Genomic DNA, 16,379 nt, shown 5'->3' with positions numbered 1-16,379 from the left:
GGTAGAAGAGAGCCTGCTGAAGTTTGTACAAGTTTGGCATCTCTAGCTCACTCGGGGGCCATTCTACACCTTCCTGAACTGAATGATCTAACGAACCATGAATCACTTGGGAGACTGAAAAAAACATGAACTGAACCATTAAATCAGGCAATCCAATGAACCACAAAACAAAATACCATTTTTGTGTTCTGTGTCCACCCCTAATCCCTTCATTTAAGATTTTTTTCTAACTCCACAATGGCTACCCTTTCTGGTCTCAATCTCCTTCTGATTTCTTGTTAGCTGGCTCTCTTTTGGTTGATGATGGAGCCAAGGAATAGAAAATCTTTAACAATTTCATCATCATTAACCTTAAATTTGTGTAATTCCCTAGTAGTCATTACTTTTGTCTTCTTGATATTCAGCTGCAATTCTGCTTTAACCTTCATCAGTAGTAGTTTCAAGTCTTCACTAGTTTCTGCCAGTAATGTGGTATCACCTGCACATCTCAAATTGTTAATTTTCCTTCCACCTTCATTTAAATCTAATCCACCTATCCTTGTGATAGATAAAATACACCCTTGTCTGACAACTTTTCCAACTGGAAACCATTTTGTTTCTCCATATTCTGTTTGAACAGCAGCCTCTTGTCCACAGTACAGGCTGCACATCAAAACAAACAGATGCTGTGGCATACTCTTTCTGTTGAAACTGGCCAAAGCTTTTCATAGTACACAAAGTTAAATGTTTTGCTATAATCTATGAAACAAGGTGATTTTCTTCAGAAATTCCCTTGTATGCTCCAATAACCATTTTAAGTTTGCAATATCATCTCTAGTGCCTCTTCCTTTTCCGAATCCACCTTAAACATCTGGCATTTCTCATTCTATATACAGCAACAGTCTTTGTTGTAAGATTTTGAGCATCATTTTACTTGCATGAGGAATTAATGTGATGGTCCAATAGTTGCTGCAGTCTTTGACATCTTTTTTTTCAGAATTAGAATGTAAATTGAGCATTTTCAGTCTGCAGACCCTGGTTTGGTTTTCCATATTTGTTGGCCTATTCTTGTTAAGATTTTGATGGACACTATTTCTGTGGCTTGGAATAGCTTGATATCCCATCTACTCCTTGTGATTTGTTTCTCCTTACTGCTCTCAGTGCAGCTTTCACTTCACTTTCTAAAACTGTAGGTTCTTCTTCAAATTATTCTTCTTGGAAGGGATCGGTCATCCTTTCATCTATTTTGTACAATTCTTCACTGTATTGTTCCCATCTTTTCTTTATTTTGTCCATCTAATGTAGTGATCTTTCAGCATGCCTAGCCATGTTGTAAATTTCCCCTTGATTTCTTGGATCTTGTGGAGCATCTCTCTTCTTCCTTTTTTCTTGTTCTCTTCTATTTCTTTACACTGGTTATTATAACAGTTCTCCTTATCTCTATGTGTGAGTCGCTGGAAAAGCACATTTAGACTTTTGATTCTATTTCTGCCACCTTTTACTTTTGTTTCTCATCTATTGTTAGCAATTTTAATTGTATCATCAGTCATCTTTCATAGGTATGATACAGTCCCTGATAGTAGCCTGGCCACCAGATTTTTGACCTGCTGAAGTTTCCATACCATTCTCAAAGGCCACATACAATATTCTAACATGACTGTGATCAGAGCAGGAATCACTGTGGCCAGATCATGCTTTTTAAGGAACTGCCAAAGCTGATATATCAGCTGAAGCTGATACAATATGCTCTATGCCAGGAGAGAGATGTGAGATTCTAACCATAGTTCAAAATCCAACAGCACTCCTAAACTATGAACCTGTCCCTTTGTGGGGGTGGGGGAGAGAATATTCCCTCCAGGACAGGCTGACTACTCTGTCCTGGAAAGGTTTTGTAATTTGCAAACAACACCTGAGTGTTATCTGGACTGAGCTTCAGTTTATAGCTTCCATACATCCATTACCTCCTCCAGGTACCTCTTCAGGACTGACATCTTACATACAACTACCATAGGCAAATAAGCTATTATTGGCTCTGGCGCTATAGTTAATTATATTTTTCCATGTGGCCCTTGGTGGTTAATAAGTTCCCTATTTCATGACTAAAATAAATTTTTGAAAACTCTAAAAATCATGTGATTTTAACAAGAAAGTTTAACACTGAAGCTGCAAACATCAGCAACATGAATGAAAGGCTTCCAAGCATAAGATAGGATAACAAAATAGCCTCAGCTGACATCATCATGTCATCTATATCTAATGTGTAGCCTTTGTCTGCAGATATCTAAATTCATGGATCAAGGCCACACCAATGCAGAACAGATTTTCCTGCAAAATTGGAGGACTCCCACGTCTGCAGACAAATCTGAAACCACCAAAACAAATAAATAAATAAATACACAGAGGGGGGTTAAATCCCCCCAAAATAAAACAACATTATCTGTGAAGATATAATGCCATAGAGTCCACTCTCGAAAGCAGCTAGTTGTAATTCCAGTCAATATCCAGATCCCACTTTGAGGTTGGTACCACTAGGCCAGGCAGCAACAATTGGGTGACTTGATATCACCCAATCTTCACAACTCAACTAGGCCTAGCTGCTTTCTACTGTTCAACAGCAAGTACCCTACAAAAGTAGTTAGAGCTTCAGAGTAATGTCTGGTGGACCCAGTTTTGAGTCTCCATCTGCCTATGGACGCTCACTGGATGATTTTAGGCCAGTCACATACTTCCATCCTAACCTAACTCACAGGGTTGCTGTGAGGACAAAAAGGGGGAGAGGATAATAATGTAAGATGTTTTGGTCCCTGCCTTGGAGAAAGATAGGGTATAAATGAAATAAATAAATCATAAATGTAGCTGAAGATGGGAGGCAGATATAAGGTAGGTTGGTGAATGGTGAAGCAGAGAATGAGACAGGGAAAGGGAAGAGGATATGTGGGATACCAAGAGAAGGAAATGAGGAAATAGTGCAGAGGGGTGCCTCCTGCAAGTCCTTAAGGGTTTTTTTACAAGGCAAGTGGGTTTTGCCCACAAAACTGGGCATAGTTTTCCTAGGTACAGGCTGCTGTGTGTGTGTGGTGGGGGGGGGTGAAGTTGAAGACAGAGGGTCAGATGAATGTAGGTTGGCTGTTGGGTTGGAAGGAGAAAGGAAATCAAGAAAAGGGGAGACACCATGGGGGCTTTCAGGGAAAGGAAAGAGGAAATAGAGGGGGAGGGGAAAATGAGTTATCACCTGCAAGCCCTTGCATGTTCCCATTTCTTTTCCTACATTGTTCAGTATTCTGCCACAAAGTGGATAGTGTATTGACAATCGAAACTGGGAGAAAAATTTAAATATTTTAAATAAATATCCTATTGCTAAATTCCATTAATCTATCCTGAAACTAATCATGTCATCTCAGAAATTAGTCTCATTAATTTCAGTAGAATTTACTTCGGACTTCAGTCTAAAAGTAATTCAGAGCCTAGTAGAATTTTTGTTGGTATTTTTCATCCCTTAGTTTTAAAATCTAAGATTAAACTTAAGGGACAATAAATAGAAACTAGTCAGAACAACTTGGAATAAGCACTACTACTGTATTACAAGTACATCTTCTCTTTAGCACCACTACTTTGTGAGGTCTGAAACTTGACTAAGTATAACTGATATTTTATACTGCAGCTACACATATTTGCTCTTTCTGGAACTTGGCAAGCTTGTCCATGTATTGATGGACAGCAAATGATAATTCCAGTGTCAGAGTGAAAATTTATATCAATGGATAATATGCTCCCAAGAGGTATATACCCGGCACTTAATCTAAGGTTACAGCCTCCACAAAGAATGAAACCTTGTGTTCATACCAGTCTTAAGAGAAATTCCAATTTAATCTTCGATAGTTTGTTTTTTTAAAGAAAACTCTTTATATTTGAACTATTCCTGGTATGTTGATAGGCTACAAATAATAACTGTTAATCTAAAAATGCAGAAACGAGTATAATTAAGAATAACATTAACAAAGTTCTACAAACAGCGAAGTCAGAAAGGCAGCGCTCGCTGCCATGCCCCCTGACTTTGCAGAGGCCTTGATGAAGTCAGAAAGGAAGTGGGTACGCTCAGAGCTGGGCTCTGATTTCCCTCGCTGACATGCCCCCCCGACTTCGCTGAAGCTTCCTAAGCCTTGGCGAAGTCAGGAAGGCAGCGGGTGTGAGGAGAGGGGGTGCCTTGTGGCACCCCTACACCAGGTGGCACCCTAGGTGGCCGCCTACTTGGCCTACTCCCATGTGCCAGCCCTGGAAGTGGGGAAATGGAGTCATGTGGTCCTGGAGGAAAACTTTAGGCTGCAAAGAAGAAAATTCAAGGTCAGGACCTCCAAGGTAGCCTTCTCAGAAGTGCTTCCTGTTCCACACACAGGGCCAAGCAGACAGGCACAAATTAGGAGATTCAATAAGTGGATGGGACAATGGTGTCAGAAAGGTAGTGGGCATGATCAAAGTTGGGCTCTGAGCATGCTCGCTGCCATGCCCCCCAGACTTCGCTGAAGCTTTCCAAGCCTCAGGAAGCCTCGGTGAAGTCAGAAAGTCAGTGGACGTGCTCAGAGCCAGGGTCTGAGCGCGCTCGCAGCCATGCTCTCCGACTTCACTGAGGCCTCGGTGAAGTCTGAAAGGAAACGGGTGCACTCAGAGCTGGGCTCTGAGTGCACTCGCTGCCATGCCCCCAACTTTTTGTAATAAGCTTTTTGTAATAAGCATCCCTTGTACAAAAGAAATGGCTTCGACTTGTCAAGAGAAAGAACTAGGCTGCTGAATCTTAAAATCAAAAAGGTGGCAGAGCAGACTATGAAATGGACTATGAGGAACATACTGTAAAAAACAAAGGCCTACAATAAAAGTTTCTTTAGCACCTATTTTTATATGTTTTATCTATTTTAATTAATTTATTGTAATTGATATTTACTGCTATGTTTTATGTGAATCATGGGATTCCCATGTCTGTTATACTGTTTAATGTGAATCATGGGACTCCCATGTCTGTTAGCCGCCCTGAGCCCGCCTGGCGGGGAGGGCGGGATATAAAAATAAAATATTATTATTATATTATTATTATTATTACATTAGAAGCAGAAACTCAGCCAGTGAGGTAGTGGGATCCTTGGATGACCAAGGGGGTAAAATGATTACTAAAGGATAATAGGAGGAGGAGGAGATTGGATTTATACCCCACCCTTCACTTGGAGTCTCAGAGCAGCTGGTTTACAATCTCCTTTCCCCTTCCCCCTCACAACGGACACCCTGCGAGGTAGGTGGGACTGAGAAAGCTCTCCAAAAACTGCTCTTGAGAGGAACAGCTCTGAAAGAGTTATGACTGACTTAAGGTCATACCAGCAGGTGGAGGAGTGGGGAATCAACCAGGTTTTCCCAGATTAGAGTCCATGCACTTAACCTCTTGGAAATGGGAGAGAAACAGGGAAATGGCAGAGAAGCTGAAAGCATTTTTTTGCCTCTATCTTCACTGTGGAAGATGAGAGGTGCCTGCCCACTCCAGAACTACCAATTTTAGAAGGTGTTTTGAAAGACCTGATTCAGATTGAGGTGCCAAGAGACAAGGTCCTACAACTGATGGAGAAATCAAAAACTGACATATCACAAGGCCCAGATGTCATATATCCAAAAGTTATGAAAGAACTCAAATGGGAACTTTACAGAAATATGCAATCTGTCACTAAAATCTGTCTCCATTCCCAAGGACTGAAAGGTAGCTATTGTAACCCCCATGTTTAAAAAAGGTTCCAGAGGAGATCCAGGAAATTGCAGGCCAGTTAGTCTAATGTCAATACTGGAATCCATTAATAAAGACAGAATTAGTGGGCACACTGAAGAACAAAAGCTACTGAGGAAGAATCAGCATCAGTTCTGTAAGGGAAGATCTTGTCTTATTAACCTTTTTCAGTTCTTTGAGGGGGTGAACAAACATGTGGACAAGGGTGACTCAGTAGATGTTGTTTACCTAGACTTCCAGAAAGCTTTTGATAAAGTTCCTCATCAAAGGCTCCCAAGTAAACTCAGCAGTCATGGGATAAGAGGACAAGTCCTCTTGTGAATTAAAAACTTATTAATTAATAGGAAACAAGAGTGGACAGTTTTCACAGTAGAAGGTAGTATGCAGTGGGATACCGCAGGGCTTGTACTAGGTCTGGTGCTTTTTAATTTGGTCATTATTGATTTGTAGTTGGGAGTAAACAGTGAAGTAGTTAAGTTTGCAAATGACACTAAATTATTCAGGGTGAGAGCCAAGGACTCTGAAGCACTCCAGAAGGATCTGTCAAGGCGCTGGTCAGTGGATGTCAATGTGGCAAATGAGGTTCAACATGGATAAGTGCAAAGTAATGCACATTGAAGCAAAAAATCTTGACTATAAATACGAGTTGATGGAGGCAAACTGGCAGGACTAACCAAGAGAGAGATCTTGGGAGCCCTGGCAGATAACTCACTGAAAATATCCTCTCAGTGTGCAACCGCAATAAAAGAGGCAGATGGTATGCTAGGAAATATTAGGAAGGGGATTGAAAACAAATCAGCCAGTATCATAACGCTCCTGGATAAATCTGTGATGCAGCATCACTGGAATACTATGTACAGTTCCGGTCACCGTATCTCAAAAAGACATAGTATTGGAAAAAGTGCAGAAAAGAGCAACTAAAATGATTAAGGAAATGGAACATCTTTCCTATGAAGAAAGATTAATGAGAGGGCTTTTTAGCTTGGAGAAACGATGACTGATAAAGGTTTACAAGTTATGCATGCGATAGAGAAGATAGATAAAGAAGTACTTTTTTCCCTTTCTCATAATACAAGAACTCATGGGCACTTAATAAAATTAATGAGCAGTAGGCTTAGATAAGATCATATGTTTATAGTAATGATTGTATTTTATTGTATTTTACTGTAACCATGGTACTAACCATGCCTTGTTAGCAGCCCTGAGCCTGCCTTTGGCGGGGGAGGGCGGGATACAAAAATAAATTTATTATTATTATTATTAAAAGAAAGTACTTTTTCATCCAATGACAAATTAACACATGGAATTCACTACTGCAGGAAGTGGTTGAAGCTATAAGCATAGACAGCTTCAAGAGGGGGTTGGCTAAACATATGGAGCAGAGGTCCATCAGTGGCTATTAGCGACAATGTACAGATGAAACAATATGTCTAGGGTAGCAATTCTCTTGGTGCTTGGGGGGCAACAGTGGGAGGGTTTCTGGCTCCATTGGTGGCCTTCCAGATGGCACTGGGTTTTGGCCACTGTGTGACACAGAGTGTTGGACCATCTGCCTGATCCCACATGGCTTCTCTTACTTTTCTTATGACCACTATAATGCATTTGTAGACTCCAATTGGTATAGAACGCCTCAGCTCATTTATTATCAGGAACTAGGAGTGTGCATATTACACCTTTTAGAGTCACTCTATTGGCTGCCCATTAGCTACCAGGCTTGATTCAAAGTACTGGCCCTCACATGTGGAATACCTTGCCTGAGGAGTACAGGAAGAATCCCACACTTCTGGCATTCTACAAACTATGTAAAACAGAATTGTGAAGGAAAACATTTTTACAAAGGTGACAGACTGTGTTGCAAGGAATAGTTCAGGAGATTTTTCAACACTATTGTGTATTATACATGTTATCTGTTGTCTTATATTTTCTGCTTATGTATTTATTTATTACATAAGCAGAAATTGAGAAGCCCCGTGGCACAGAGTAGTAAGCTGCAGTACTGCAATCCAAGCTCTGCTCACGAACTGAGTTCGATCCCAGCTGGGTTCAGGTAGCTGGCTAAAGGTTGACTCAATCTTCCATCCTTCCGTTGTTGGTAAAATGTGTACCCAGCTTGCTGGGGGCAAAGTGTAGATGACTGGGGAAGTCAAGGGCAAACCACCCTGTAAAAAGTCTGCCAAGAAAACATCATGATGTGGCGTCATCCCATGGATCGGTAGTGCTTGCACAGAGGACTACCTTTACCTTTTTATTTATTTATTGCTTGCTTAACATGTCATGTTTAATACTCAAGTTTGTTTCAGATTTCTGCTTAGTTCAGATTTCTATGATCCTAGTTCTATCACACTGCTTATTGGATACCTTAATGTGCATTGACTTACCTTGTGCAATGCACCTTGAATCTCAGTGAGAAAGGTGGACCAGAAATATCATCAACTAATCCATTTATAGCAGTGAGGGGTGACCCTCTAGGCACTGTGACAGATCGCCAGGGATAGAGATAGGTGTAGCTCATTAATAGCACACTTGTTATTCATTTACAACAATATTTCTAAGCCACCTTTCATATAAATCTTCAAAATGACTTGTTTTGTTTGCGCATAAGGCCCCAAATTTGGGGTAAAAAGGGTTGAGAGACGACTTCAGTAAAAGTGATGCCTAACAGAACAGAGATAAGACTAGAAATATTATCTCCCCCACCCCATACCTATACCTACTCCTGCTGCAATTGGGTTCCATGCCACAGCAAGAACAGCGGTACAAGACATGTGACTATACCAAACTGCTGCCTCTAGACTTGAAAAACTCAGATACTGAAACAATATCTACCCAATAACTGTGTGTTTTATGTACTGATATTTTATTCCATTGTTTTTATATATATATTGCAAGTCCTTGAAGATCATATGTAGTGGGAGCTGGAGTAAAAATCAGGCTGAATTAGTTTGGTGGTGAGAATGATCTCTCTTTCAACTGAGTGGTGGGCAAAGTGAGTGTTGTGAGGCAAAGTCAAAGAGAAGAAGATTCTAGCCTTCTTCCTATCACTAATGGTGATTTACCAAATGCTGGCTGGACAGTTGGAAGAGGAAAAAAAGGACTCTAGTATCATTTACCCTTCCTTATCTGAAAATATATACCAAATATGGCAGCCAAGAGCAGGCCCATAGCCAGAATTTCTAAGTTTGAGGGGCATGGAGAATGGTCAGGGGATACTTAGTGACTAGCCAGAAGTCAGCCAGGACTTCCAAGCAGGCACAGGCCAGACCCATACATGCACACACACAATACAAAAACAAAAACCCCCCTGCCTGCCCCCGAGTCAACAAGGGACATTCTACCCAGCCTACCCGGTCACTGCCGCTCCCAACGGGGGATGGTAGAGTGGTGGCAGCTGAGAGAGGCTCTTGCCTTTGCAAAGGTGTGTGGGGGAGTGCTTGGGAAATGGGAACCCTTTAGGAGAGCTGTGGAGGATGATGCCATTGAGCCTCCTCCTTCCCTCCCTGGGCAGTCTGCACCAGCTGCCACCTCTCTGGTGCTGGCTGGAAACTCCCTCCTCCTTTTGGCCCCAGACACACCAGAGCCTCACTGGGCAACAGTGGTGGCAGCAGCATCTGGAACAACTTTTTATGAGTGCTGCTGCTGTTGGGAGTGCCAGGAAAGCCCCTATGGCTGCAGATGCCCCCCTGCCCTTTAAATCACACAAGAAGGGTGGTGGCTGCCCCTGCACACCCCTCCAGCATGATTTTCATACCTGTGGTCACTCAAGCCATGGCAGAGGGGAGGAGGGAAGGTCAGGGGCACCCTAACAGGAAGTCAGGGGCAGGGCTCCCACAGGCCACCCCCGCCCCCTGCTGCCCCATGGCTATTGGCCTGGCTAAAAGGTTAGGTGAACATACAGCAAGAAAAGATAAATAGATTCTGAGAAGATGTGCTTCTTATTACTCACATAAGAATTCTTGGTAGCCTCTTGAGTTATGACATTGGTGGGTCCCAATTTTCCATCTGGGGGGAATTAAACTCATCTAAATTGGGATCTAAGTGATGCCTGTGGTGCCACCTTCAGAAGGAACCATATTTCACAGAGCAGTCATTTAACATGTATGTGCATGAAGCCTTTGAATGCCTGACTTAGGATAGCATCAGTGTAAACATTCCTGGTGGTGATGTCAGGACAGCAGTGGAGTGCCAACCATCTGAATCACTTCAACAATGCCTCCTTTGAATCTGTCCTGGAGGTTAGGATGCTGGTCTTAGGTGTGGGGGTTGTGGATATGAGCCTAGCCTCTATATATTTTTCTTTTTCTGCTTTTTCATGGGAAGGACATATGAGGCTTGGAACAAGGATGGTTTTGTGAGGCAGCACTTTTCTGCCAATCAGGCCCTTGTTGGGGAAGGAATGGGCAGCATGTCCACTGCACAGGTACCTATCCCTTGTGGGTGGGGAGGGGCACTCAGACCACCTGCCTCTGTTGGTGTTGTGCTGTTGCTGGGTCTTTCCTCCCTATCCATTTGCTCTCAGAGAGGGTATGAAAGTGACATCAGGTGGCAGTGGCTGGATTGATGGGTGATGTTAGACAGTGCCTGCATGTGCCACTCACAGGGGCACCATTGGCTGCTGTTATTTGCTTGATTATATGCCAATAAAGGCTTTTGAGTTTGTTTTGATTGATGGATGTTGCCAGGGTTGCTATGGACTCAGGCATGTTTGCTCTGCTGTTTTTGCCTTGTGGAAGGGTGTAAGTCATTATTTTCCCCTGTGGAATGTCCACAGGGAAAATACCTGCCACACTGCTTTTGCAGCAACAACTATCTGATGCAGCACCTGAGTCACTTCAACAATTTACAAAGTAACACCTCCCCAATTATGATATCACTTCTATATGGTTTTTGAAATCATTTAGCTTCCTAATATTATCCATCAACAAGTAAATATGTGCTAGTTTCCCCTTCATCAAGCAAAACAATAGAATCTTATGAAAGTTTACTTACCACACAATCCAATAACTTTTGGATCACTGGTTGCATTGAGTCCTATTACCATCACACCAGTGGTGTGAAACCACTGAATTCTAATACTTGTAGGGGTTTCAATAAGATACATGAAACCAGTGTCCTCAATTTTGAATCCATATTTCCTAACTGTAGGCCATGCGTATCTTGAGTTTACTGCTATCTGAAAAAAATATTCCAAGATACACAAGCAAACATTATTTACTCTTTATCATAAAAATGATGCTTCTGCATGTACAACTATTTTCCTATCAAAAATTTGCATAAACAACAATAATCTAAGACAGGCCTACATGGCTTATGTTTATATGTGATAGAATTCCATATGGCTTTTCCTAAAAGCTTAAAGGAGTTTCATGCATTATGGCCTGCCAGATGCTTGAGAACTGCTCTGTTTGCAGTCCTAGATCAATGGCAAAATCAAAGGGATTTTTAAGCATCTGGGAGACCACAATACCTGGCTGCTTGGTTGAATTTGGCTTGTGGGGTTGAAGGTTATGTGTAGTCATATTTCAATGCCTTTAGGACACTGGGTGGACCTGTGCTTCTTTCTGAAACAATGTGATATGCTTCCTCAAAAGTTTTCTCACTGAGTCACAAAAGCTCATTTATAATTTTTGGAAAGATTATCTTCAGTCCATTGTTAATTTTTCTGTGTGAAGCTGAAATCAATTAAATTGATAGTGCAAGAAAGTAACAGAACATAGCAAAAGGCTTCATATAATAAAGGCTGGATGTTATAATTTCATATTTGAATTTTAACATTTTTACATTTATTGTATAGCTGCAAGAGCAGCTGTACAGTTAGGTCATGTTGTTTTAAAAAATATATTACACTACCTAGAAACTTTATGCATCACAAAATCAAGAGTATTTTCCCCATAAATCCGTAATTTGGCTTAGAGAACCCTGAGAGTACACACTAGGTTTTAAATATGGCCATTACCTGTGAGGCTTTTGCAAGCTTTTCAGGGGAGAAAGTCTTGTCACTCTGCAGCAACCTCCCTGCCAACAGTGATACAGTAAATAAACTGGAGGCCCCTTGGCTGTCTTTGGAGTCAGCCTTCAAGAGCTTCAGCTGGCTCTCCCAGGCCAATGTGGATAGGATCCTGGGTGCTGTCAAGACATGCCTCTTAGATCCACATCCATCATGACTGGTGAAAGCAGCCATGGCAAGTACTTGAATGGGAGAACTCCTTGGAATACCAAAGCCTGGAAGTAGGGGCAGGTTTTATTCAGCCACCTCTCTGAATTTTCTCCATGCCCCCTCAGTAGGGGTCAGTCACCAGAGGTCCCCATGACTTCAAGGTACACACACACAAACCAACCTACCCCCCTACCAAAAAAAATAGAAAGCTGGTGATGAGAGGATATGGGGGGCCCTGGTAGACATTTTCAATCTGGCACTAGACCTGGGGGGGTCTACCCAGAGGAATTGAAAGAGGCTGTGGTTGCATTACTCTTGAAAAAGTCAACTTTGGATCTTCTGGATCCCTTTGACTACTGCCCAGTTTCCCATCTTTTGTTCCTGGGCAAGGTAATTGAGAGAGTTGTTGCTGAGCAGCTCCAGAGCTTCCTGGATAAAAACAGATTGCTTACCTGTAACTAATAATCTTCAAGTGGTCATCTGTGCAGTCATACACTGAATACTGCACCTGTGATGTACTCCTCACCAGGAAAATTCTAGAGCTTTAGATTTTCAGCAGGATTTCCTTCAGCTCTGGGGAGAAGACATTGACTGTGCATGCCTGGAGCTGAGGGAAACCCTTCCCCCACCTCAGTTCCTTCCTTACACTGCTAGAAAGTCCCAAGGACAGAAGGTAGGCCAAAAGGAAAAGCCAGCAGTGGGGAAGGAAGGGTGGGCATGTGCGGCTGCACAGATGACCACTTGAAGACCATTAGTTACAGGTAAGCAACCTGCTTAAATTCTTTGTGGTCTCTGTGCAGGCCACATACTGAGTGAATATTGAGCTGTTGTGTAAAGGATGGTGGGTGCTGGCAGTGAAACAACCCAATAAAAACAACAGGCATACTAAAGGTAAGTTTAACAGAATTATACTGACTGAAAGATACAAATCAACACATCTTTGAAAACAATCATTTTATTGGTCTTTCCCCCTGTTTTTGTTAAGTTTTTTTTTTTTAGGGGCAAGAAAAAAATCTAGTCAACAATGGAAAATGGAATGTAACACAGCCTGACCAAAGGCAGCATCCTTCCGAGCCTTGACATCAAGGGTATAGTGGCTAACAAAAGTCAATGACCACATGACAGTGGCATAAATGTCCTCAGTGGATACGCCAGCCCAAAGCGCTGATGAGGTGGACACAGCCCTCACTGAGTGGGCCCTAAGTAAGGATGGCAGAGAATTGCCAGACAGTTCATAACATAAGGCAATCACCAAGGAGATCCAACGTGGAAATCTTTGTAAAGAGATAGGTTTGCCTTTGGAAGGATTAGCATAAGATACCAATAAATGGTAGCCTTGCCTAAAGTTCTTGGTGCGGGAGATGTAAGAGGATAGTGCCCGCTACACATGCAATGCATACAAAGTTCGTTGGGCATTGTCAGCCAGGTGAGGGAAGAAAACAGGTAATGTTATCAGCTGCGAGATGTGAAAAGATGAAACCACCTTGGGGCAGAAAGGATGGATCAGGCCACAGAACAACCTTTTCTGGATGGAAAACAGTGTATGGTGGATCAACACAGAGTTCACTTGCCTGACACACAGAGATTAAGGTAACTAGTAAAACAGTCTTCCAAGTTAACACATATAAAGAGCATGTAGCCATTGGTTCAAAGGACTTCATAAGTAACTGCAAGAGTACTAGGGATAAACTTCAAACAGGGACACAAGTCCTTCATGGAGGATGCAAGTTCAGGAGACCCTTCAGGAAAACTTTTGTGACCAGATAAGAGAACAGAATAGAAGACCCTACATTGTCATGGAAGGCTGATATAGCCAATAAATGGACCTTTACTGATGAAAAACTGAGACCCACGCTATGGAACATGGCAGTGTAGGAGAGAACATCAGACAAAGGCATTGTAGTAGGGGAGAATCCCTTTGATGAAGCATAAGATATAAATCATTTCATTTTAAGGAATACGATTTCCTAGTTGAAGGCTTCTGAGCATTGAGCAAGATAATTGCAACCCCAGGTGTAAAATTTAAGACAAATTCTCCAAACTGTTAATTTGAAAAAACTCAGGTTGTTGTGAAGAACTTGTCTGAATTGCTGGTCAGGGGCATGGGGTAGCCAAATGTACCATTGGTTGCTGAGGTGAAGGAGACTCAAGAACCACGGTTGTCTGGACCACCACAGAGTTTTGCCGTGTTCTACCTTTTGCAGCACTCGAATGAGCAGTGGGAAACAGGGAAAACATAGAAAATGTGACCCAACCACTGGTTCAAAAAGGCATCCCCTGAAGAACTGCACACATTTGGTGTTTAGTTTGGTGGCAAATGTTTCTCTAGTTGGTTTGCCAAAAGCTCTGGAGTAAAATAAATGGGGTTCAATGCCCATTTGTGTTCCACTGAGTTCTTCCTGCTCAGGTAGCCAGTCTCATCATTTTGCTTATCTGGAGTATGAATTGCTGTCAAAAGTACATTGTGAGAGATGTACCAGTCCCAAATTTGCAGGGTCAGATGACATAGGGAGGCAGAAGTTGTGCCCCTTTGTATGTTCAGATAGAAAACAGGTGCTATATTGTCTGATGCCACCTGCACAAGCCTGCTCTGTATGTCAGGGGCAAAGGAGACTATCGCGTAAAAAACTGCTGAGAGTTCCAGTGTGTTGATGTGAAGCAACTGTTGAAAGGGAGGCCATTGGCCTTGAGCATGGAGGTCCCCGCAGTGGGCTCCCCAACCCCACAGCAAGGTGTCTGTGTGGACAATGGCATCCAGGGCTGCAGGATGAAAAAGGACTCCAGGGAGAAGGTTATTAAGTTGTGTCACCAGTCGAGAGATATATGAACGTTGGTGGTCACTGTAAGGGTTTCTGATTGAGGGTCAACTCCCAAGGTAAACTTTTGCAGGAAACAAAGTTGCAGTGGTCGCATCCTTAGTCGGGCAAAGGGGACCACAAACGTCATGGATGACATGAGATCCAGTAATTACTGGATGACCACTACTCTTTGTACTGGCAGTTTAATGGCAGTCAGTGCTAATGTCTGAATAGTCACAGCCCTGTTCATCAGGATGAAAGCTTTGTGCTGGATCATGTCCATACAAAACCCTGATGAATTGCAAAGCCTGGGTTGGAACAAAGCATGATTTTTGATGACTGACACAAAGACCCAGGGCCTCTAAGAGAAGCAGTGCAGTCGCAAGGTCGGAGCAAAGCTGCTGTGGAGAGCAAGTCACAAAAAGCCAATTGTCTATGTAAAGATATATGTTGATGGCTTTGGTTCTGAGATTTGCCCCCACGACCACCATACATTTTGTAAAGATTCTGGGAGCTGTGCAGATCCCAAAAGGTAGCACCCGGTACTGATAATGATGTCATCCTATGGCAAAATGGATGTTGGGGCCTCATAGTGATATAGATGTAGGCATTTTGAGATTGATGCCATCCAAGAGTTGGGAAGAACTAGCAGTAGAATTGCTTGCAGTGTGACCATGCAGAATTTGATCTTTTTGATGAACTTGTTTAAACCCCATAAGTCCAAGATGAGCTGCTGGCCCTCATTTGCCTTCAAGAAAATGAAGTGCCTTGAGTAAAACCTCTGACCACATTGACTGGCAAGTACTTGTTCAATGGCACCTTTGGTCAAGAGTTCTTGGACCTCTCGTACAAGGAAAGGCGATGAAGGAGTAACAACAAAGAGCAAGATAAGTGGTTTGTAGTAAAATTCTATTGTATAGCCTATCTGAATGATGGTGAAGACACAGGTGTCGGTGGTAATAAGCTCCTAAGAAGCGGCAAATGGGAGCAACCTGTTTCCTACAGCAGGAGTAATAGCAGATTGAATGGCTAATTTATGGCTCACTTGGTCTTCAAAATGATCTTAGGCTGTTGAGGTGGCTTCTTAGAAGTAGAACACCTACAGCGAGGCTGATATGAGTGTTTGGTAGGAGGCTGATGATCCTTCCAGCTATCTGATAAAAGAGGAGGTAACCTCTGATGCTGATAGTAAGATGGTTTCCAATATTTAGGTTTTGAGTGTCCCTGTGATTGAGGAGGGACAAGTCCAAGGTTCTTAGTCCTCTTATGGCCACCATCAACAGATTTTAAGGTTTCATCAGTCGAGGAAGGAAATAAAACTTTGCCATCAAAGGGCAGGTTCTCAATCTTCCCCTTAACGTCAGGCTGTAAAGCAGTGGGATCAAAGCCATGTATGTTGATGGAAAGTCACTGAAAATGCCACAGATCTGGAAAAACAGGAAATCGTGTGTTTAACTGTTGAGATATGTAGTTTAGAAGTGCAAGAAAGCTCTATTGGACTTGATCAGGGCATCTGTCAATAGCTGGGCTAGAAGAGATGAAAGTTTCTTTAGCATGTTGTGATCACAGGCAGTAAAGTAAGAAATATAAGTTTGCATCTTTGCTGCTAATGAAGTCAGAGAATAGATTTTCTTGGCACTTGCATCTATTTTGCACCCTTCCCCGTCCAAAGGGGTCAACAGATGGTCTT

The 16,379-nt window shown here is 42.4% G+C and overlaps 1 protein-coding gene across 1 annotated transcript in view; it reads right to left on the bottom strand.

The window, feature by feature from the left end:
- The window catches only part of OTOG (otogelin), a 232,290-nt gene that overhangs the window by 53,051 nt on the left and 162,860 nt on the right, over positions 1-16,379 (bottom strand). The window contains exon 40 of the mRNA XM_060262032.1: positions 10,724-10,907. Within this exon, the coding sequence (XP_060118015.1) occupies positions 10,724-10,907 (184 nt within the window). The remainder of the gene's footprint in view (positions 1-10,723; positions 10,908-16,379) is intronic.

The sequence above is a fragment of the Heteronotia binoei genome, chromosome 21 (genome assembly GCF_032191835.1).
Source record: "Heteronotia binoei isolate CCM8104 ecotype False Entrance Well chromosome 21, APGP_CSIRO_Hbin_v1, whole genome shotgun sequence".
In the NCBI taxonomy this organism is placed as follows: Eukaryota; Metazoa; Chordata; class Lepidosauria; order Squamata; family Gekkonidae; genus Heteronotia; species Heteronotia binoei.
Note: the sequence above shows the minus strand (reverse complement) of the source record. Positions and strands in the feature narration are given on the sequence as shown.